The 25,594-nt window shown below is 39.2% G+C and overlaps 1 protein-coding gene across 4 annotated transcripts in view; it reads left to right on the plus strand.

Moving 5' to 3' along the window:
* The window catches only part of CDK6 (cyclin dependent kinase 6), a 233,256-nt gene that overhangs the window by 137,261 nt on the left and 70,401 nt on the right, over positions 1–25,594 (plus strand). For all 4 annotated transcript variants that reach the window (XM_067746412.1, XM_067746414.1, XM_067746413.1 and 1 more), the window contains exon 5: positions 22,938–23,047. In XM_067746412.1, the coding sequence (XP_067602513.1) occupies positions 22,938–23,047 (110 nt within the window). The remainder of the gene's footprint in view (positions 1–22,937; positions 23,048–25,594) is intronic.

Below are 25,594 nucleotides of genomic sequence, written 5' to 3' on the forward strand. Positions count from 1 at the left end.
AATGTGGAAGCATGCAGATATGCTTATTTAGCGGTGCTTCACATGGAACTTAGCCGCCGCTCTTAGTATGACTTTCTCAAGTCAAAAGAATGTGTAGAATGCTGTCACTTAATCAGAAGCCAGAAGAGCTCTTTTATCTGCCATTTGTTAGTAACTAGCAATATCGCCCTTATCTCTTTGTCCTTTAGCTCAGTCCAGTGCCCTCGGATATGAGAACTGGTAACATGAAAGCCCTTTTTACCTTGAGCATTGCTTCTTGTTTTTCTTTTTTAAAACTTCAGAGTTCTTTAATCACCAAGAAAGAAGTTGTAGGGTCGTTTTTTTTTTTTAATTTATGTAGAGTTGGCTTAGTCCTAGGACCATTGTTGTTTGGTGATGTTTAAAAGAAACCAGGATGATTCATATATTTACCTGGTCCTTCAAAAGTCTGTTATCCATGTAACTTATAAATAACCTTCACTGATTCAGCTGTATGAAAACAGAATGGAACTTCCAGAAATATTATACGTAGCTTAAATTTCTCCCTCCTCAATGTTTTAATATGTTGTGTGTGGGAGGTTACTATCCTTCCGTCTATTTTAAGTAATTTCATGTAATTTCAGTCATTTGATGTAATAGTTTTTCTCTTCAGTGATTTCTAAAGACACAAACGGAAAACTCATTTTGATCAATCTGTATGTTATAATAGGTCAGGGCAGAAAAAAATATACCCCATACCATTCTTTTGTTTTGTTTGTTTCATTTTGTTTTGTTTTGTTTTGTTTTGTTTTGTTGAAGTGACTGTATTTCAGAGGCAGGCATGTAAAGTCTTACCCTTTTCTTCTGAAATGGCTACTCTGAGCACATTTTGGCATCAATTTGGATGCTTGCCTACAGAAAGGTCAGTCACTAAGCATTCCTGTTTGTGTGATGATGCTTGATTCTGAAAAGCCCTACAACAGCCCTACCGCACTGCATAGACATGCAGACAGGACTCTGCTCTAGCCTGTGGCTGCAGCTGATAGGAGGTGTGTGGCTTTGCCTTTTGCCTTTCAGCCGAAATGCCTCTTAAAGGTTCTTCACAGTCTCTTCTGGAATTCCAGTTTTGCTTTATGGAATCACAGAGTCTGTTGTGTACCTATAAATGTCCTTCACGTTTTCCTCTTGATCAAAGTTCCGTTTCTCTAAATGTGAAGGTTCTGTGAACAGCATCCCTGACCCGGATGTGTGGGTCCACGGTACCATGTCCAGGTAGTGTCACTGAGCATGTAGAATTTATTTATTCTTGATTCTTGGATTCCAGGGTTGAAAGGACTTTAGAAGTAATCTGACATGACCTTCGGATTTTATAATTGAGGAAACGGGGGCCCAATGATATAAAATCACTTTTTTTCGAGACAATACACAGAGATTATTTAGGGGTATACCTGGAACTCAAACCCAGATCTCCAAAGCTCAGTCCAGGACTGTTTCTCGTACTCCATCCAGGCTTGTACCCCCTGTACTGTGTGATGAGTTCACTGACGACCAAATATGGGATTAATAAATGCTGATATTCACATCATGGGTGCACCTCAGCAGGTTGAAGTCGGCGTAAGTGATTACGAACAGATGTTTTGTACACTGAGCTGGAAGTAACATGAAGTCTTGGTCACTACTTGTTCCTAAGGCATCTGGGGACTAGCATTTCAACTCTTTAGCTCATCAGCTTGTCACGCCTCAATTTTACTGTGATAAGTTTCTCTCAATTTCTGTAGAATCCTCTTTTTCTCTTGCCTATTTAACAGGTCTTCAAGTAAGGCTGACTCTACATTACTACAGGGAACGCTACATCAAAGCTGACAGTATAACCAAAGCTATACATGGAGGCTTTTATGAGAGCACTAAATGCTTTTATGACTAGATAAGAAAGATTGAATATAACTGTAAAAGCCTCAATCCAAGGACCATAAAAGAAAAGGAATTCTTTTCAACAGGCATCTATTGAATTTACTGTTTTTTAAAAACAAATGTTATATCTACTCATTATGAAAAATAGAAATATTGTTGAAGTACATAAGGATTAATTAATTAATTAATTAGAAAAATACCTATATCGATCAGGAGGCAGGAGTAAATAAAGTTTGAAATATAAATGAACGAATTAGGAAACAAAAAGAGTAAAATGGAAAAATAAACCTAAGAGTTGATTCTTCATAAAGAGTAATACCAAAGACAATCTCCTGGCAAAGCTACTCAAGAAAAAAGAGAGTCCATTTATGGAGCACACCAGTCACCTTTGCTACTGGCTAGTAGAGCTTTTCAGAGAACTTGGTGGCATACGAGTCCGGATCGGGTAGAATAGGATGGAGTGCTGATCAGGGAACCAGGAGCATCAGGGCTCCCGTGAGCCTGGGTGCCCCCATGTCTCCCTCTGTGTATCTCTTTTCAATAACCTAGGTAAGAAAAACAAATGTCGCTTATCTATATGTTTTAGGTACTCATGCAAGCAACAGAACAGAGAAAATATGTCCTGCAAAAAAGAGTTTGGGACTGAGCAAAACACATTCCTATTATAATTTTCGAATGTCCTGTAAGTCATTCTCAGCAGACCCTGTTTACCCATGACCTCTGTGTAAGGAGTTAAGTGCTAAGTGGTAGGGGTATGCGGTGTTAGGAGACAGATTACGCTTAAGAAGTTTATAGTCTGTTATAATACGGTAAATGTGGTAAAAGTTGCAACTGAAGAGGTACAAGAGGTACCCTGTAAAGAGCAATGACGAAAAAATATCATGGAGGTACCAAAGAGCAAAGTGGGTAAAAATGCCTGGTTTTCATTAATAAAGCTTTTTTCTCATAATACTCCCCATGAGAAAAATCATAGAATGGCTTGTAGCTCCATTAAAAAATGAATTTATTGTAATAGTCACAAAGGATTTGGGTATCTTAAGGTAGAAGCTTCCGTTCTCTTCACAGCTAGCAGCTTCTCAGTCTTAGAAATTGAGGCAGAAATGTACTGCGGTTGGTTTATATGGACTTATCTCTGGAATGAGACTCAGCGGACGGTAGCTCTGGCTCATGAGCAAATGCATTGTTGAAGGTCCTTCCTATTAATGTCAATTAGTTAGATTTTGCTGCGAAATGTGTTTCTTATTGCCAGGGCTTTGAGATGGTGTAGTTCAGACTTTCAGTCCTGTAAGTCTCATGGGAGCAATAGGATGACATCCTTCAGTTTATTCAATGATTTCTTATTATTCTGCTGCATTATATTTCCAGAACTTTAACAATATAGTTAAATCACTTCCCTACATTGGAAATATGTGTCTCTGCACCCAAGTTTTCTTTCTTTTATGTCAAAGGCTTTCTTTACATCTCAGGTCTTCTATTTCTCCTTATATACTTGAGGCTTTCCTTTGAAGAGGTTTACTCCCTCTGCTGGCTCTAACTGTGTAATGAATGAACGCATGTAATAAGTATATTTCTGATGACATAGCTCAGGGATTGCTTGCATATGATGTTCTTTGCCTTAGACTTTTTCCAAAGTGTAAAATTATACTTTAGTTTGGCTGGCTCTAATTCTGGATATAAAATCGCCCAAGAATCTGAGAGATATTTTATATTCCTTTTGAGAACGATATGAAATTCTATGAGACTAGTAGTAATTTGACATTTAAGTAGGTCTGGCGTGCAGATTTATAGTATGTAATGTAATAGATGCTCAATAAATATTTATTAATTTCTTGATTGCAGTCACTTTTTTTGTATGCAGACAGATTGTGTGTACTTTATCGTAGGAGTAATAAATCACCCATTCTCTTTAATGAAGTCATCTGTGTTTTCATAGCACTTTCTCCATGCTTTACTGTAGTTCTAACCACACTGTATTACAGTTACTTCTTTTTATATTTGCCTTGCTGAACTGTGAACTCCTTCAGAACAGGCATTGTCTGTTAGTCTTTAGAGTGTCAGTCCCTGTCGTGGTAGGTTGCCCAGTGAATGTTGGTGAACTTCAACATTATACAACTGAAAACTTCCTCCCAAATGGTGTACAACAGCCAGAAAGTTTAAGTAACCAGAATTTTTTCTGCATTCTATTTTTACCATAAAAAGGTTATTGAAAGTAAATGATTTATTCAGAATACCCACTTCCTAAATGTGAACACATGTGTACTAACAGAAATCATATAGTTAATACAGACATAGAAGACCTCCCCACCATCTCCGTTTGTACTATTATATAGTAGTAATCAGTACTATGATGGTTATACCAAAGCCCTGAAGGGTCTTTTTGCAACTTATATTTTGTTTTTGTACCTTCATTTTCAATGCAAAACCAGATTTTCATTTAATGTTGCTTGCTTAAAGCAAGATATACCCGCTCTTATTTTTCAAAATGATGTTAGTTAAGAATGTTAAGTTGCATGCAAGCATACATTCCAAATTTATTTGGGGTTATTTGTGCTCCTAACCCTGTACATTGTCATAGACTATTGCTTTTCAAAGCATTTTACAAGGAACCCTAATTCTGTAGGATAGTGACAGGTATTATATGAGGAGGAAAAATCATTCCATGGACAATACTTGGTAAATGTTGAATTAAATAGGTTTCTTTTTTAACTGTAGAACTTCTCAGATCGTTTAATATGTCAGTATGTGAATTTCAAGAGAGTAGATTTAGCATATTCCCGAAGTTGTTTGATTTAGAACTGTTTTTCATGAAACATCTCTGGGCATTATTGTCCTCTAAATTCCCTTTGGGAAACAGGTGTATAGACAATCAGAACTTAACGATATAGCCAAATGGGTTCCTCCCTCATTTTCTCCAAGATACTACCAATATTCATCTCTTACTGGAAATGTCTTTGCTGATAGGAAATAACGATGGAATGATTTGAGGCTGTTTTTGAAGTCATATGTAAAATTTCACAGATTTTGTATGTTTTCCTCAATAGGCATAACTTTCTGGGCTGAGTGACAATATTCCTTCCCATCTTTTCCACTATACTTTTGCAGTCAGACACTAACGCCCCATAAGTGCAGGAACCGAGGTTCATTCACTAGCACAGAGTGCCCACTGTCAAGTAGCACTTTGCAAATGTTTATCTATCAAATGAAGAAAATAATTTTTACAGTCGTTCGCGTTTCTAAACAAAGGAAAATGGTACCACATGTATACTGATTATTGTCCTGCAGTGCACCCCTCACCCCCGAAATAGTTGCCATGGTTCCCCATGTTTAAATTTCATGCCTGGGTGAATGTGAACGCAGGCTCACCGCAGATGGAAACGTGGCTACATGACCTCTTCAGAGGGAAATGTGGCAACAGGGGCCAATAGCTTAGGGTTTGCTTCTTAACTAGGCTACAGGAGTATATACTGACAGGGATGGTTCTGTACTTTAGTTTATAATGATGTTTCAGCATTTTGTTCGTAGAGGAAATGTAGTAAAAACCACTGTCCAACAACTTCTAAAGCTTTTATATTATTAATATTTTAACTTAGAATCTTGGCAGAAACATTTCAAAATATTTTTCTGTTTAGTTTCCCTATTCAGTACCCAAATTATCTAAGAACTCTGTATAAATAGTTTGTACACCTCCAGAGAAGGACAAACAGATGCTTAAAGAGTTAGGAATTTGCTAAAGTCAGATGTAGCAGGAGCAAAAGTGAGAAGAGAAGCCTAACGTTTAAAAAATTGTCTTTAAGCTATTGAAGCTTTAAGCTATTAAGCTATACACAAATGATATCATTATTGATTCTGTCATTTCAAAGAGTCTAGTTAGTGCTTTAATAAATCCAGACTATATTATTTTTTGGAACCCTATATTCTTATAAATGATCAGTCAAAAGTATAAGAGGTACCACAACACACTAACTTGACTGGTTGGGAATATCAAGTGGTGGCAAAGTTATGGAGAAACTGGAACTCTGATGCATTCCTAGTGGGAGTACAAAATGGTTCAGCTACTGTACTTGAAAAAACTATTTTGTAGTATCTACTAAATATATGCCTTCCCTCTTAGATAGATAGATAGATAGATAGATAGATAGATAGATAAAGATATCCAAGAGAAATGAGTGCCTGTGTCCAATAAGAGACATACACAAAAATGCTCATAACAGAATGTTCATTCACCATAGCCAAGAACTAGAAACACCCATCAACAGAAAAAAAAAATGGCTAAATAAATTTTGGCATGTTGTCACAATGGAGTACTACACAGCAATGAGAGGGAACAAACTACTGATATGCACAACAAACTACTGATATGAACAAGTTGTTAATAAGACAACTTACTTATTAAGTTGAGGAAAAAAACCAGACACAAAATCTGCATGTTTCCTTTTATATGAGGTTCAAGAAGAACCAGCAGCATTAATCCATGATGATGATAGTCAGAACAGTGGTACAGGAATGGTATTGGTTAGGAAAGGCACACCACCTTCTGTGGTGATGTAAATATCCTATGTCTTGGTCTGAGTGGTGGTTAACTAGGTGTGTACATATGTAAGGGTTGGGGGTAAGGAGATAGAGAAAGAGAAAGGGAGAGGTGGCAATAGGTAGCTAAAACTTATTTGCTGTTTATGAGAAATTTCCTCTAAGGTATGATGTATAAATTTGATTCTGCGTCCTTATTTATGAACCTGAAACACCTTTTGTACCTTCAGAATAATCTAAAAATAGATGTATTTTTTTTCTTCCCTGGTTTTGTTTTGTTTTTGTAGTTTGGGAAAAGATTTGCAGGAACCTCTTGGTCATAGGTTGAATGCCTGGTGTGTGGGAGACACTGTACCAGGCTTTGGAGATCCAAAGATAATTAAGGCCCAGTGCTGCCACTGAGTCTTGTCGGGGTGACGGAGGTGGAAACAGATTCTTATGGTCACATCACACATCAGCAGGGGCTATAAGAGAAGTGTGCTTTGGAAGTACAGAGCAAGGAGCCTCTCTCTCTTAGAATGTTCTGGAAGGCTTCACAGAAGGCACCACTAGGCCTGCTTCTGTTTTTGCCATGTATCAGGGTCCTTGATGTATAAAGCATCTACAACGGTGATTTAAGGCTGCTTTTCAATTACTGAAGAATAATTAAAATATTTTATGTAATCTTCACGTTTCCTTAGATATCATTGTAATCACTTCTTAGACCATTTTTCAAAGCCCTAGCAGTTTCAAGGATAAAAGAAGCTACCTGCGACAGATTTCTAGAAAGCAGCAACATTCTTTGAAATGCTTGTAAATGGAAAAGCAGTCTTTCTTCGAATTAGCTCTGAGGTAAACGCCATTATACCCAAACCGGAGAGTTACTTTTCCTTTCAAGTAGTGTTTGCATATGCAGCTACCACACTGCCCAGAACACACATACAGCATGAGCTCCTGAACCTAGGTGAGAAGCCTTCTGCTGGTTTTTATGTTCACACATGTATCTCTCCTGATAGCGGATGTACCTAGAAATACTCTGTAGAGTCCTTGGTATTAGTGTGGTTCTTCCTAGAAACTGAGACAGTTTTAAGAGAAGCATCTCAGCTCATCAAGGGCAAATGAATTCTGTACTTTATACGTATTTAAATAACAGAACTATACTCCCTTTCGATGATCCTTCTCCTCGCAGAGAAGATGCAAAGATATTAAAAATTCTGCAAGCATAGAAAAGTGTTTTTTAAAGAAAGAAAGAGAAAATAAAGGGCTAGGACTCATGTTACCTATCAGACTCATCTCTTTTTTAGTAATTTCGAAATCAGATCGTAAAATCTAGAATGATGTCATCACATCCATACAATTACACTGGGTCTTCAAACTTGAAAATATCTTATGCCCAGTGATGTGAATTTTTTATTTTTTTTTTACTTGAGTTTGATATTATAAAATGGTGGGTGATAGTATCCAGGTGGTCCAAACTGTGTATTTTCCATTCTCCTGTTTCCACAGCTCTAGTCCTCTGTGCATTTTGCTCTTTTATCAAGTTAAGAAGGCACCCTCTTTACGTGTGCCTGCGTAAATGGATGAGAGGTGAGTCTGAGGAAGAGTCTAGCTTGGGGAACTGGTTAGAGGGGGATTTCACTTGCAGAGATAGGGAATACAAAGGAAGAACAAGTTTGGGAGGAAGGTCTTTGCCATGGCCCCAGAGAAGGAATATTCTGGGGGGACAGCATGAAGCATGCCTCCGGTGATCACACAGAGCACTGCGGGTAGGGAGGCCTTCCCGGCCCGCCACCCGTGACCCTGAGTCCTCAACCAGTGACATCTTGGTGAAATCCTTTGGGGTATTATTATCCTGGAAAAAACATTTCTTTTGTTCCTGTCAGTTCTTCGGTTTAACTTACATTGCTATGGAAATGATTGTTTCTTTTTTTTGGCGGGGGGGGGGGGGGGGAGGGTTTGTTTTTTGTCTTTGGCACTCAGCGTGGCTTACAGGATCTTAGTTCCCTGATCACGGATCGAACCCCAGCCCACAGCAGTGAAGGCGCCAAGTCCTAACCACTGGACCACCAGGGAATTCCTGGAAATGACTGTTTTAGAAATACAGACATTTAAAATTGTAATTAGGCCTAAGACCAAAAAAATAAAAAAAGAGCCAGTTATTCAGTCTCCACAGTGAGGAGAGTCAATCTGAATCAGATAAACCCTGTTTCAAATCTTGGTTCTACCATTTACTAGCTGATTGGGTCTTGAACAAGTTGCTTAACTTCTGGAGACTCAGCTTCCTTATCTTTAAAAATAGAGTCACTGCAGGAAAAAAGACACAGACGTAGAGAATGGACTTGGGGACACGGGGAGGGGAAAGGGGAAGCTAGGATGAATTGAGAGAGTGGCATGGACATATATACACTACCAAATGTAAAATAGATAGCTAGTGGGAAGCAGCTGCATAGCACAGGGAGATCAGCTCCATGCTTTGTGACCACCTAGAGGGGTGGGATAGGGAGGGTGGGAGGGAGACGCAAGAGGGAGGGGATATGAGGATATATGTATACGTATAGATGATTCACTTTGTTATAAAGCAGAAACTAACACACCATTGTAAAGCAATTATATTCCAATAAAGATGTTAAAAAAAAAGAGTCACTGATACTCACTTTATACCACTAAACTGAAGATGCTATAAGGGGACAGATGAAGTCCATCCAGCACAGTACTTTACATCTTCTGTGCCTTACAGATGTTTTCTTTTCCTCCTTCTCTAGCCCACCTCTTTAACCTCTAGATGGGATAAAAGTGAAAAATTTTTAGAGAAGAGATCACAAAATAATACAAAACCCCACAATAATCCATGTGACATTTAACAGTTCTTCTTGTCAGAAAATGCTTCCTTCTTTCCAACCAGAATTCCTAATGTTGCAGTCTAAGTCCTCTCCGTTGTGGCCTTCTCCTATTTTGTTTGCAGTTTTAATCTTGCTAAACAAACAGCATGAAACATCCTAATCTTCAGGAGCATATTTTCTTTAGTTCTTACCTTTAATAGCTAAAGCACAAAATATAGTGGGAGCTCCAGAATCCTCTGTAGACCTTATCTTCATTTCTGGTCACCCAGATTGATTAGTTAGCATGTATCTCTGTGTACCTTCTAGATGAAGATGTGTTAAGTAGAAACTTTGGGGAGAGTGGGTATTGCAGAATGAACTGTACCTTGGTAGCTCCTTCCAGCTGAGGAACTCCAAATCCTTCCCATTTAAGGAAAGTAGTGCCCACAGATTTTAAGATGTTGAAGAATGTTTGAGCCTGCACTTCGGTTCTAAAACTCTGCTTCCATTTCCCTCATCACTTGTACTAACCAAATAAGTTGCAAGTGTTCATTTAATAGTTTACATGCAGCCTGTGTAAGGATGAACATAGTAACCAAGGAGGAAGAAGGCATGGACTTTAGAGACATTCAGCTGTTTTCATCATAAAAAGTCAATTTGTAAATTCTCTTCCAAGTCTTGAGTGATGATGTGGCCTCCCAAAGCATATAGATTTTCTTAAGAGTTAAAAAAACAACTTTTAAAAGGAAACAATGAGCTCTACAGCCTGCCATATCCTGTGTTCAGAATAATTTTCATTTCTATTTATCTGTGAAGGTTGAAGGAATGTCTACAAATATTTGCTTGGTTTCTATGGTGAAGGCAGAGAGAGATCAAGTGTGTGATTGTTCAGTGTCAAAATCAAAACTACACTATACTGTACTTCTAAAAAGAGAGTTTGTTACTTGAAACATAATAGACATTTAGCAAGTGGTAACTATTTTAAGTTTCACAAGTTCAGGATGAAATTTAAACAATATGGCCTGAAGGAAAACATGGGCCCTTCAAGCATTTTAAAGCTTCACTTTTCGAAAATAAAATGGTCCTCACACTTTATTAAAAAGTCATCTGTTGATTAAAGATAATGTTGGTGGACTCTCAGGATGCCTTGTGTGGGTATGGGGGCATGACCATTGGTCTGTAAATTTCTACTATACTAGAAACCCCTGCATCCTGCCCTAGGTTATCCCTCCTAAATCTGTAACCCTCCATTCTGCTGGCTTCTGGCTATGCGTACAGTTTTGGAGCAGACGCAATGCTTTGCCAGGTGCTGGGGATGAAAAGTCTGCTTAGAAACAGTCTCTACTCTCAAAGGGCTGATTTTAGGTCTAGTAGGCAGTAAGTACACAGTGAATGGGATACAGTGTGATAAGCGCTATGTTTCCATGTAATTGGGAGGACTAGGCCGGGCAAGATTCACAAGAATTAAGAATGGGGTGATGAGAGGACATTCCAGAGAAAGGTCTCAGTGTGTGAGAAGGCCACGAGGCATGACACAGCATGCATGTTTGTACAACCATAAAGCCTCTGAGCGGGTTGAGGAAGCTTTCCCGTGAAGGAGGAACAGGCAATAAAGCCAGAGAGAGGGTGGGAGCCAGACCATGAGGGTGCCGTGGGTCAGCTGCACTTGAACTTGACCCTGAAAGCTCTCAAGGATGGTTAAAGGATTTTAAGCAGGTACGGAGTGAGCACAGCTGCAGATATAGTAGAGAGGACAGAGTAGAAGGAGGCAGACTAGTAGGAAGAGACCCCAGAGGAAGCTGTTGGGCCTGCAGGAGAGGACAGGCTCATGGTGGAACTGTCAGGATCTGGTGATTTCCCTCATAGCGGGGGTGAGTGGGAACCTGGGTAGGTGGTGATTTTGCTGTCAGAGAGAGGGTATCTAAGAGGAGAAGCATGTTTCAGAGGAAAGACAAAGCGTGCATTTTGGAATTGAAGGACCTGTGGGAGTACTGAGTGGTGATATCCAGGAGACGGTTGGATATGTGTGTCAGATACTCTACAGAGTATGGACTTGAGGGTTATCCACAAACGATGCTCCCCAGGAATTGTGCATCACGTAAGAAAAGCAGCGGCCTGAGGATATAGCCTTAGAGAAACAATTATTTAAGGGACTGATTGGGGAAGAGACCACCAAGGAGTTACTGGAAAGTCACTAGGACAGGACCCCGGCATTCTGCACTTATATCACTACACAGACCCAACACACCCACCCCAGGTTCTGCTTCAGCCAGCTGATTTGACTTGCTGCTTTTCTAGTTTGTGACCACCCATCCAGGACTAACAGGGTACCTCTCATAGAGTGGGCACTCACATGATGAACTGAAGTTCATTTGGACCTTTAAAGACTTGATGTCTAGAGTAACACCTTTTTTAGGTAGATCTGCTTAGACATTAACAAAATGAGAGAGAGGTGTAAGGCTCAGAAAGAGATGGTAAGTGCCACTGATACCATGAAAGGTCAGAGCCTGGATCCTTGAACTCCACCTTCATTCATCCTTCAGTGGGTCATTATCATACCCCCTTGGACACAGGATGCAGGCCTCTGTCTGCTGAGTACCTCTTCCCCAGAGATTCCCTTCATCTCTATCTCAGCTTATTTTCCCTCTGCCATTGCTCTTTGAGTCTTCTTATGCATCCTCTGATCAAATCAGGTTCAGCCTCACCTCCCTCCACAGATCCAGTTCCTTTTTCAAAAATTCATGATTACTGAAAGGTCCTCAATTATTACTAGACATTGTAGTCCCCATATTCTCCAGACTAGAGGACTGCCTCTGTCCACCATCAGCACTGCCCCCAGGAGTTAGTTCCCCGTGGTTCATTCATGTATCCAATCATCAGATAATTGATGAGCACCCTCCATGCATGACACTATATATATACTGTGGCTGGTGAATTGAATGACTGTAATGGAAAATAGAAAGGGTCAAGAGCTATAGAAGTACAGCAGAAGTTCAGGGGCGAGCGATCACTTCTAGCTGAGAGATCAGGAAAGGCTTCCTGGAGGAAGTGATATGTGAGAATTCAGAACAGCAGACACTCAAATAAAGAATGTCCCACAGAGAGAACCACAGAAGCAGTGGCCAGGTAGCTGGAAATCAGCACATCTAAGTGGGAGCCAGTGGCCCCAGGACAGTCTGCACAGCTGAGGTTCTGGAAAGACAGACAGCCTTCCTGCTGGTAGTAGATGCATAGCAGAGGCCATGATCGTAATTGGCTCAGTGCTGAGAATCTCATTTTTGTGTAGACTTCGGCCATTTTTTGTCATGTATCAAAACATCTTTTTCTGGCCTTTAGGTCAGAAAATGCATCCAGTTGAGGTGACTCCATTATTATTTGTTGCCAAGTACTTTGTGTGTTAACTTTTATTGGTATTTAACTCTTTTAATAGTTCCCATTTAACTGGCTTATAATGACAAGACTGTGCTGGGAAGAATTAAAATTCTGATTGTTTGTGATATCTTAATTTAAATGTCTGATTTTAAAGAATTGAATTTTGAGACCCTTTAGGAAAAGTCAGTGAAATTACCACAAATTTTTTTTTTCTTAATTTATTTTTGGCTGCATTGGGTCTTCGTTGCTGCACATGGGCTTTCTCTAGTTGCAGCGAGCAGGGGCTACTCTTTGTTGCATTGTGTGGGCTTCTCATTGTGGTGGCTTCTCTTGCTGTGGAGCACGGGCTCTAGGCGCGTGGGCTTCAGTAGTTGCGGGCTCAGTAGTTGTGGCTCGCGGGCTTAGTTGCTCCGCGGCATGTGGGATATTCCCGGACCGGGGCTCGAACCTGTGTCCCCTGCATTGGCAGGCAGATTCTTAACCACTGCGCCACCAGGGAAGCCCATTACCACCACCAGTTTTGATTTTCACTTTGCAAAACATAGAAGTCTTCTGGAGGGAAGGAACATACTAGAGAGTTTTATACTGGTGTGAAGCAAATAAACAGCTTAGAGAACAGCTTAGAAAGCCTTCACTTTGACAATATAAAAATCCTGAGTTATTCCATATTTCTCAGAAATCATTACAGAAGTTTACATTTGAGACTTGTTGAAGTCAGCCCCAGAAGAAGAATCACCACACTGGTCCCCCCCATAAGTAGTCACTAAACCAAAGGTCAGGCAAGGATGTCTTGGTTCTGTACAGTATATGCATTTTTAAAATCTTCACTACCATTGCCACATCATTTAGGGCCTCTTAGAATGCTAACAGAAATCACCTTATAGATTATCCAGTCTAAATGTCCTCTTTGACAGATGTGAAAGCTGAGAAAAAGTCGCCACCCACATTCGTTTCTTCATCTGCAAACTGGATGTGTTAGTCAGGGTCCCAACAGGAAATAGATGGCACACTCAAAATAAGACACTTCAGGGAAGGTTTGTTTACAAACCTTACAGACACGATTTACAAAGAAGTGGATTCAGGGGAAGCCCAGCGAATGGTACTAACTTGAGTCTTAGTTGCATCAGACTGTTACCATTCCCAGGCTTGAAGCGAAGATAGGGTGCAGCTACTGGAGTTGGGTAGAGTGGGCTGCCCGGGATGGACATTGACTTTGTGATGGCAGCACTGCCAGCTCTGGACAACCTTGCTGGGAGGAAATCAAGGTGTTAAAGACTCAGCCTCACTCTTCTTCTCTCCAGACTCCTGCCTAGGCTTCCCATTGGCCAAACCCAGTAGGAAGCTGGGGGCAAATGGTAGATACAGATCCACCTGTGAGCACTGGGCCCATCCAGAGAGGCAAAAGGAAGATAGCCAGCACAATGTGCATACCATGCTTTTCTGCTCTTTAAGCATGTAGCCATAGAATAAGGATGACTCAGATAACATCTACTAAGGTTTTCAGGATCTTGGTGAAAGGGTACATGAATAAAAGGCTGTAAAATCTAATATTAAGTAAGAATGCTTTACTCTGACATGTATTTTGAGTCAGAGTTGGCCTTGGCTCTACTTTATCTTATACTGTTATTGAACTGTTTCAAAAAAAATGTGAATAGAGATCAAAGCAGTTTAAACAGATATATCCACTTGTGTAAATATCCTTGAACTCCCCCATCTTCCGCTCCCCCTCCTGTTGCCAAATCCATTCAGCACCTCTAGAGGCTGTTAATACATGTAATGATTGTAATAAACATAGTATTTGCTTTGGTTCCAGCTGGCTCCAACCACCAAACTCTGTCCATAGCTCCTATTGTTAACTTTGCTTAGTAGACAACTGCATTGTTACCATTAGAAGCCACCTTTGTCATAGATTTCTAAGTGTTGATCTTTATACATTGTATTCATTGTTTCCTTCAACATCTTTTGACAGTTACATTTTGTGTTTAAGGATATGTAGAATTATTAAACTTAGAGAACATGTAAGTAGAAGTTAATTGATTACATTGTTGAAAATGTTCCATATTACTTCATGCACTAAAACCTTGAAACATTTTTATCAGTTTTGCCTATTCTTATAAAACCTCCAATTAAAAACTAATAAATCTTCTTACCTGTGACTTAACTGGTTTTAAGTTAGGCAGTCTTCCATCAGAAGTTTTTAGAGGTACAGAACTATAATAGTTCCTAAGGAAACAATTTATATTTTACTGTGCGGGAAATTTGTTCTCAAAAACTTGGAAATTGCAGAAATTGTCATTATTTGAGATATTTTAAATTACAGTGACTTAAAGTAAGGATTGAGGGACTCTGGGTTAGAGAATGGACCAGCCACATAAATTAGCAAGTTAAAACTGGGGAAGCTCTTGATACATGAGATAATATTATATACATAGGGAACAACTATTAGATTTATGTATACTGCAAAAGGCAGTAATTTGTTATTTTAAATGTAGGCTGTAGGCAGTGTTGAGGTTATTTTCTTGGAGAATTAACTAGAAATGTACAATTCATACTTACTTTGGAATTGAAGCACATTGAATTCTACAAGGGTTAAACCAAAAAGATTTCTCTTTAGACAAACGCTGATAGTTCAAATAGAGTATAAACATAAACCTAATAAATGAATCTAATTCCTCTCACCTTGTTACAATGATTTACACATAAACCAAGCAAAACTCTTAGGGATACCAAAGAGATTTTTAAATCTTAACTTTCATTGAAGTTATCAAATGGGAATTTGATGAATACATGTCACACCATACAGAGCACTGTTGTGGTTCAGAAGTAAGTTTTGAAGTTATAGAAACCTTTTTCTTAAACGTTTTTTTAAGGAAATCATTTAACCCCAAAGGATAGTTGCATTTTTGAGATTTGTAATCTCTTTTAAAAGTTCACGTTAAAATATTTCAAAGTAAATTTAAATTCTTTTTCTGTTGGTTCTTTAATTACAACCTGTATGTTTGCCTGTTGATTTGTGGATGTTTGGAATACTGAATGAAAGGTGCCAGGTTGGATGTTGAGGAAGGAGCACAAGGTTGAAATCAGTCCCAGGGAGAATCCCAGCTCTTCCAACGTGTCAGCTCCATGACCCTGGCTAAATTACCCAACCTCTCTGAAATTGTTTTCTCAGCTATAAAATGTGCTTACCGACAGCAGCTGACTGATCTTGTGCCTCTGAAATTGTCGTCCAGCCCCTCCTTTCCTTTCCACTTGCCACCTCCCACACTGCCATGTTTCCACGACAACTGTCCACTTAAAGCTTGATGTCTATGTATAGAATCCTGGCAGACATTTTTGTATGCATAAATGATTATTATATTTACACCGACACGTAATCTGTTAATAAAAATTGGAAAATATTTTGTACTGCTCCAAAACTTCTCTATTCACTTAACAGTGAATCATGGACATCTTTTTATGTGAGCAGCAATGAGCAGGATGAGAACTAGCTCATCTTTTTTGATGGCTGAATAATATTCCCCTATTGGGAATTACTGTGGAGTAAACATTCTTGTGAATACCTCTTTGTATACTAGTCTGAATATTTCTATAGGATAAATTCCCATGAATGGAACTCTGCTTCAGAGACATGGGGACTGTTAATTTCATAGATACCACCAGACTGTCCTCTAAAAAGATTGTGCCAATTTGCAATTTAAAACATACAGGGTTCCCATGAATTTATGGTTACCAGGGGGAAGGTGGGGGGAAGGGATAGATTGGGAGCTTGGGATTGACGTGTACACACTGCTGTATTTAAAATAGGTAACCAGGGGCTTCCCTGGTGGCGCAGTGGTTAAGAATCTGCCTGCCAATGCAGGGGACACGGGTTCGAGCTGCAACTAGAGAAAACCTGCATGCAGCAACGAAGACCCAACGCAGATGAAAAATAAATAAATTAAATAAATTTTTTAAAAGTTAAAAAAAATAAAATAGATAACCAACAGAGACCTACTGTATAGCACAGGGAACACCGCTAAATATTCTGTAATAACCTAAATGGGAAAAGAATTTGAAAAAGAGTAGATACATGTATATGTATAACTGAATCACTTTGCTGTACACTTGAAACTAACACGGCATTGTGAATGAACTATACTCCAATGTAAAATAAAAATTATAAATAAATAAAATAAAACTTACAGGTTCCCATACCATGACTGAATAGTGTCATTCTGTCCTTTCTGCCCATCAGGCAAAAATGATACCCTCTTATTGTGATGGCTTTCTTCCTTTCTTCCTTCCTTCCTTTCTTTCCTTCTCTCCTTCCTTTCTTTTCTTCCTTTCTTTTTATGAGATTGAGTATCTTTGATAGTTTTTTCTTCTTTTGAATTGTCTTTTCATATTTTTTTATCCATTTTTCTGTTGTATTGTTTTATTGATGTAATTTGTTTTAGATGTTTTCTCCCAGGTTGTCATTTATCCTTTCCTTTACTGTATTTACAGTGTTTGGTGAAGAAAATTTCTGGGTTTTTTGTTTTTGTTTTTTTAAATATATTTATTTACTTATTTATTTTTGGCTGTGTTGGGTCTTCGTTGCTGCCCGCAGGCTTTCTCTAGTTGCAGCGAGCGGGGGTGCGCGGGCTTCTTATTGTGGTGGCTTCTCTTGTTGCGGAGCTCGGGCTCTAGGCATGCAGACTTCACTAGTTGTGACTCGCGGGCTCTAGAGCGCAGGCTTAGTAGTTGTGGTGCACCAGCTTGGTTGCTCCGCAACATGTGCGATCTTCCCAGACCAGGGCTCGAACCCGTGTCCCCTGCATTGGCAGGTGGATTCTTAACCACTGTGCCACCAGGGAAGTCCAGGATTTCAGTTTTAAATAGCTGGATCTATAAATCTTTTCATCTCAAGCTTCTAGATTTCCCGTGATGCTGAAAAAGGCCTCCACATCCCAAGGTCCTCTTAGGTTTTCTTCGAATACATTTTTCTAGCTCTCCTTACATTTAGATCTTGCATCTATACAGTTTCTTCTTATACATGGTGTAAACTAGAGATCAAACTTATTTTCTTCCAAATGGGTGGCCAGTTGTCTTGCTTTCACATATTCTAGTGCATTTTCTCTCTAAGGTGAAAGAGAGACCACCTATAAGAATATCTTATAAATATCTTGTAAATATCACCTTGTAAACCAGTATCTCATTATCTTGCTGGACTTTATTCTTTTTTTGTGTGTGTGGTATGCAGGCCTCTCACTGCTGCGGCCTCTCTCGTTGCGGAGCACAGTCTCCAGACGCGCAGGCCCAGCGGCCATGGCTCACGGGCCCAGCCGCTCCGTGGCATGTGGGATCCTCCCGAACCGGGGCACGAACCCATGTCCCCTGCATCAGCAGGCAGACTCACAACCACTGCGCCACCAGGGAAGCCCCCTATTCTTTTTTTTTTTTTAATCTGTTAGCACCTACTATTTTATTTGCTGTATCTTAGATTATATTTTGGTGACAGAGGACAAATCCCCTTCATCCTTATTTCTCAAACTATTTTTGGCTCTTCTTAAGTGTTACTCTGCCAGAGGCACCTGATTGTCAAAGTTAACTTACTCCCCCAAATCACTGGATTGTCTTAAATTTTTGTGTTAATACAGGAATAATGATTATCTTTATGATATGGCTTTTTCCCATCTTAGTCATGGTCTGTCTCACCATTTATTTAGATTTTATTTTATGTTCTTCAATAATAGTATATCATTTTATTTATATAGATCTTGCTGTTTTTTAATTCCTCAGTGTTTCACATTTTTTTTGTTACTATATGAATGGGATCCTTTTTTCCATTATGTTTTGTAACTGATTTACTAGCATTTGTGTATTTACTTTGTATCTTATGTCTACCATCATCTAAATTTTTATTATCTGAATAATATTTTTTGTAATAAATTTTATTTTCTAAAACATAAGGCCAATGTGTATAAGGCAGAAACCCTTAGAAGTACAAGGAGATTCTGGGGGAAGGAAAACACAAACTCAATTCTCTTTCAAAGTTTGACAAATAAAGTGTAGAAAAATATAAGTAAGGATCTGTATGAGACAAACTCTGTTTAATAAAGAACTTTACTCTTAAAAGAGAGTATTCTCCTTACACCCTACAGAACAAAAGCCAGTTATGTGCATAGTCATAAAGAAAAGAAATTCTAGGGACTTCCCTGTTGGTCCAGTGGTAAAGAATCCACCTTGCAACGCAGGGGACGCTGGGTTCGATCCCTGGTCAGGGAACTAAGATCCCACATGCTGCTGGGCAACTAAGCCCGAGCGCCACAACTACTGAGCTTGCACGCCTCAGCTAGAGAGCCTGCGTGCTGCAAACTACAGAGCCCACTCGCCCTGGAGCCTGCACGCCACGACTAGAGAGAAGCCCATGCACCACAACGAAGAGCCCGCATGCCTCAATGAAGGTTTTTCTAGAGAAAACCACATGTCATGACTAGAGAGAAGCCCGTGCACCACAACGAAGAGCCCACATGCCTCAATGAAGATCCCTCATGCCGCAACTAAGACTCAATGCAGCCAAAAATAAAATAAATAATAAATAAATCTTCTTTAAAAAAAAAAAATTCTACAGGTTACATTCTCTGGCTATGATGAAATAAGACTAGAAATACAGCAGCTAACAGTTAAGTGTAAATAATCTGATCATATGGAAATTTTAAAACTCTTTTCTAAATAATTCTTCAAATTAGTTTATTCTTGGATTAAAGAGAAAATTAAAGGTAAATTACATATTATTTAAAGCTGAACAAAAATGAGGACAGTTTATTTAATAATATATAACTAAATGTTCTATCACTAACCAAAACTAAAATAATAAATTACCCAAGTTTCAACTCAGAAATAAATTTTAAAAAACAAAGAAACTAAAAAAAAAAAAAAAAACAAAGAAACTAAGAGGGGGGATTTAAAAAGATAAAAGTAGACGTCAACAAATTATTAAATAAAACAATCCTCCCAAAATAGAAATAAATCTTGAAGTCAGTTTCTTTTAAATAAATAATATAGCTAAACTCCTGACAAACCTGATTGATATAAAGAGAAATATTTTTTCTTTCTCAGAAAACCAAGAAAATAGATGAGATTAAAATAATTACAAGAAATACTGTGTACAAATTTAAGCCAATACATTTTAAAATCTAGATTAAAGAGTTTCATTGGGAAATTCCTTATTATTACCAGAATTGACTCAAAAAGTAGTTGAAACCTGAACAGACTAACTACCAATAAGAAATTCACGAGATTGTTAAAGACATAATGCTAGAAAAGATCCAGATCCAGATGGTTTTATGAGTCCTTTCAAAGGACTGATTATTATGTCATTTATAATATTCCAGAATATAGAAAAGGATGGAAAGTCTGCATATCCTTAATACAAACCTGAAAAATTACACACAAAAAAACTATAGATCAGTCTCATTCATCAGTATAAGTTTATGTCCTAAAATAAACATTGACAAATAGAATCCAAAGATCTAGTAAAAGAATAATAAACCATGATTAGGAATGATTTATTCCAAGAAGGGAAGGGTGGTACAATATTGGGAAATCTATTAATGTAATTAATATATCATTAATAGAATAAAAGAGTGATCAAATGGTCATTATTAATAGACATTTTAAAAAGCATTTGAGGGGCTTCCCTGGTGGCGCAGTGGTTGAGAGTCCGCCTGCCAATGCAGGGGAGGTGGGTTCGTGCCCCGGTCCGAGAGGATCCCGTATGCCGCGGAGCAGCTGGGCCCGTGGGCCATGGCCGCTGGGCCTGCGCGTCCGGAGCCTGTGCTCCGCAGCGGGAGAGGCCACAACAGTGAGAGGCCCGCGTACCGCAAAAAAAAAAAAAAAAAAAAAATTTGATAAAAGTCTGTTACCCATTTTGAGTGGTCACTAAATTTTAAAAGGAATAGAAGGAAACTTCTTTAATATATCAATATTTTTCTTATTATTTTTGTTGTCTAATCATTTATTTGATTATCATAAGTATCACTGATTAAAGTACTGAAAATGAAGATAGTGCTACCTAAAGTGTTTTAGAAAGGGTAATCAATCAGAAATCACAGACTCTTTAGAACAGCTTAAAATAATGCTGTATTTGGATTAAACTTTTCATCTCATATGATGTTAGACTTTATTTCGAACTGAAGTGAGAAGATAAGTATGTGATCTCACAATATCTGTGTATGTCTGTAAACCACTGAAGTGGAACTTTATGGACAGTTTGCCCCTGCACTTTGGTATACAGTGTATTAGAGAAATAGGGAAATGTTCCACCAGCTAGAAATATTGGTAAAGCAGAAATAAATTATTTAACTAAAAACTAGCACCCAGAATTGGATACTCTTCTTAACAAAAGTAGTGAGTATCTTCTTTTTGGGGGTTGACTGGTAATTGAATTTTGCCCACTTATCTTCTAGGAATGATTGCCTTAAAATCATCAATTTGGTATTTGCTAAAACACAGTTGTTATGTGCGCAGTATTATGATGGGCATTTACAGGCATAATGATGGATGAAATTGGGTCCATGCCCTCTGGAAGGACCCATATTATGAACTATTTTACAAAGTATGATTTTTAGGTGGCAGTTGGTTCAGGGAGGTGATGATGTCAAAACTGAGCTTTGTAGGGTAAGCAGAATTTCAGCCTGTGAAGGAGAAAGTAGAGCTTCCCAAACTAGAACAGTGTCAACAAAAGCATGGAGGCAGGAACTGGAGGATAAGTTTGTATAATTGAGTGGTTCTCAAACCTAGCCAAGGGTTAGGGTTACCTAAAGAAGTTTAAACAAAAAAAAAAAGAAGAAGACGAAGAAGAAGAAGAATTTCAGTGGACCCACCCATGGAGATCTAATTCAGTTAGGGGCAAGATAAGGGCCCAGACACATGTGTTTTTCTAAAAGCCCCATGGATGATTCTGATGTATAGTCAGGGTTGAGAGCCAGTAGTGTGGTCTCGTGCGGGAAGGATATGGAGGTACTTTATGATCACTCACAATCCTGTGAGTTGACTGGACTCAACTGGGCAGTTCTTCTGCTCCATGTGACATTGGCAGGGGCACAGTCACCTGGGGGACCAGTCAGGATGGAATGTCCAAAATGGCTAACTCACATGGCCTTTCAGCTGAGAGCTCAGCTGGGGCTGTCAATTGGAACATCTTTGTGGGCTTCTCATTGCATAGCAGCTGGGTTCCAAGAGGAAGCATCTCAAGAGCAAGCATTCAAAAAGGCCCAGGCAACCAGACTTCCTATGACCTATAGCTTTGGTAGTCTCAGATGTTACTTCCACCATATTCTGTTGGTCAAGCAAGTCACTAAGGCCAACTCAGATTCAATGGAAAGTGGACTAAACTCTAATCCTTGATGAGAGGAGTGTGCATATAAGGAAAGAAGGAAATTGATGGCAACCATTTTTTTTGAGAATTGCTACTGCAGTCTTTAGGCACTAAGTACTATAGCATCAAAGTACATAAACAGAATTTCAGGAAATTTAGACATCAGTGAAAGTACAATTAAGTAAGACAATAAGTAATGATAAAAGGAATCTGAATAATATAAAATGCTTATGTAATAGATTTATGTATTGAATTCCTTTATATACCTTCATTTCAGACATCCATAGAATTTCTGTTCCCCACAAAAAAGAGGCATTTGAACCCCTATATACTCTTATAAATGTGGAGCCTTAATGATATGGTTGTGTTTGTTTTATCTATTATTATACAGTGCTCAGTATTAAATGGGGTTCTTCCCATATTGGAATCTCTTCCTCTGGATGACTTTTTACACATGGTATAAACAATTGGGTTATACATTCTCTCGCAAGTTCTTCTTCATGTTTTGTTTTCTGGAAAGAGTGGCATTGAAGGGGGCTTTATTTTGATTCCCCACAGTCTCACGATAAGAGTAGTTTTGACTTGTTCGGGTGCTTTGTAGACTTCAAGGTCACCATCCAGCAGCCACTGGAATAATCTTCCAATTTCCCCAAATTGCTGACGTGGGAATTGAGCTGCAATCGTTGCCATCATCTGTTTTCCATGTATTGTTTTTTAAAGCCCCTTAAGAAAGAAAGAATTGTTTTAAGGTAAGGGTTTGTTTAAGTCTTTGCTTTTGCTTTCTGAAACTCAGTTATTTTATCATACTAATAAGACACCCAGAGTCCGAGGTGAGAACCCAGGTGGTGGAGGTGATGTAATTTCCTGGCCTGCCCGTGATGAGTCCTGGTTACTTATTGCTTCTGTCTGTGTCCCCCATGTGATTTGAGGAGTTCTTTCCGAGCTGAGTCTTGGCATTAAACCACCCAGGGTGAGGAGTCAAGCAAACAACCGTCCCCCTCAGTAACTCTCCACTCCGTTTGCCGTTGCAGGTCGTCACGCTGTGGTACAGAGCTCCAGAAGTCTTGCTTCAGTCCAGCTACGCCACCCCTGTGGACCTCTGGAGTGTTGGTTGCATATTTGCAGAAATGTTTCGTAGAAAGTAAGAAATACCTTTTGTTTCACTCTGTCTCCCTTGGAAAGAAACGTTTCGGGTCTTGGATAATTTAAGTGGCAGCCTAGCATCCCTGTTTCAAGTAGGAACATGGTATCCAGCTCCACCTGCCTGCGGCTCCCACTTCCAAGCATGTCCTGAAACTGCCTTCTCAGTCCTTACAATGTAGTTGGGTGTGGTTGTAGCTTCCGGCTCTTGGAAACTCTGTTTGGAAGGGAACACTCCAGTGTTCATACAATTTATTTTGTTTTTGTTGGCGATGAGAGGATGTGGCAAACATGAAGCGCGTTATGGGTTTTTTGTGTGAGGAAACATCCTCAAGGTGGACTTTTCCACAAGAAGAGGACCAGGGCTGTTAAGTATATGGAAATTTTGATGGTGGGTTGAAAAAACAAAATGTTTAGACTGAAAAGGCACAGGCAAGAAAGATGTCTGCGCCATTTCAGAATACTTTAAATGCTGTCATGAAGAGGAGAGGTTAGACATATTCAGGCACTATAGAGAGCAAAACCAAAGATATTAAAATTACAGAAATAAAGATTTTTGCTCAAAGGCAAAAAAAAAATCTAATGATTAGAGTTATCTGAAGAGAAGATCAGGGTTCATGAAAATAGTGCTTTCTCAATGGGTGTCCAAGAAGAGACTGGACCACTACACACTGTAGATGTTTTCAGTGGCATTCCTAGAATGGGTGGGTGGCCTAGATGACCTCCAGGGCCCCTCTGAGTCTGAAAGTCTGTGGTTCATTTGTTTGATTTTCAGGTCATAAGAAATAGCCAAACAATATAATAAAGATCTGCCAGGAAAATAATCCAGACCTGGGTACTAAATTCAGCCTGGTCAAAATTAAACAGAGAGCCTAATCATAATCTAATCTCTCTTTGTCTTCTATTTTTATTTCCATGGGAAAATGTGAGTTGGGAAGTTGAATATTTTCCCACTGGACATGTTATATTCAAAACGTAGTTACGTGCTAGCTCACAAGAAAAAGAGGTGGTCAGCCATTTCTTGCTTGTCTGTCTCTTTGTTTGTTTGTTTTAACCAAATGAAGTTTTGTGCATGTAACAAATTTGGGGAACTATTCTAGACCTCAGCAGATTCATCTGTAGCTCACAGAGGGGGATCATGGCAAGGTGATCAAAGTGCACAGATGTTTAATGCAGGCCTATTGTGTGCCAATTACAGGACCAAACCTCTTTTCCTTGTGTTACCTTTTTATTCCTCACGATAAGAGATAACTGAGATGCAGTGGTAAATTTATTTGTCTAACATCAAACAGCTAAAAAGTATGAGGGGTATTACTCCAGAGGAAGTCTTGTGACTCTGGTGGTGTTTTTCTACCAAGGAGGGAAGAAAAAAAAAATATATTGAATTCAGCTGCAATGTTTGCCAAATAGGCTAAATAAGTGGTTTTGGAAGTGTGGTTCTTGGACCAGCAGTATCCAAAAAGGTGACCTTTTTTGGAAGTGCAAATTCTTGGGCCTCACCCCAGACCGACTAGATCAGAAGCGCTTGGGCTGGGGCCCAGCAACCTTTGTTTTCACAAGCCCTCCAGGTGATCCTAATTCATCCTCCAGGGTAAGAACCACTGAGTTTGGATGAGAGAATCAGCAGGAATGGTCAGTCGTTAAATGTGCAACTCCCAGACCTCTCTCTTGAAATTCTGATTCATTATTGGACTGAGGCCTGACGTTCTTGTTTGTTTTGGTTTTTTTTAACATTTTTAAAAATATTTTATTTATTTATTTATTTGGCTGCATTGAGTCTTCGTTGCTGCACACGGGTTCTCTCTAGTTGCGGCGAGCAGGGGCTACTCTTCGTTGTGGTGCGCAGGCTTCTCACTTCGGTGGCCTCTCTTGTTGTGGAGCACGGCTCCAGGCACACAGACTTCAGTAGTTGTGGTATGCGGGCTCAGTAGTTATGGCTCGAGGGCTCTAGAGCACAGGCTCAGTAGTTGTGGCGCACGGGCTTAATTGCTCCGCGGCATGTGGGATCTTCCTGGACCAGGGCTCGAACCCCGTGTCCCCTGCATTGGCAGGCGGATTCTTTAACCACTGCGCCACCAGGTAAGTCCTGGCATTCTTGTTTTTAAACGTGTATCATGTAATTCTTTTCATCAGGCAAGTGTGGAAAATTTGGGGTTAAAGGCTTATTGTCAGAACCAGGAATAATTTACTGTCAATATTGCAGTGTGGGAGTTGGGACAGTCATTTCAGTTCATCCCATGAATAAATTGGTGCAGCTGAGAGTTGATTAGAGAAGTATTTATTGGAATTACTTTGATGCGTCTAGGATTGTCCTCAAATGTAAAGATTGGGTCCTTCTTTTGTTATGGGGGAAGAATGATCAGTTATTTTTCAATAGTACAAAACTTGAATACCAGCCATCATTGACGATAAAAACAATCTTCTTCTGGAAGATGTTAAAAGAAAGATGAAATTTAAGATATGTAGTGTTAAAGTGTTCTCTAGTAAGGGATGTACTTTATTTTTAAGTATAGGTAGTCAGCACTTATGGAACAATTGCAGCCCAAAT

This window comes from Pseudorca crassidens, chromosome 8 (genome assembly GCF_039906515.1).
Source record: "Pseudorca crassidens isolate mPseCra1 chromosome 8, mPseCra1.hap1, whole genome shotgun sequence".
Classification (NCBI taxonomy): Eukaryota; Metazoa; Chordata; class Mammalia; order Artiodactyla; family Delphinidae; genus Pseudorca; species Pseudorca crassidens.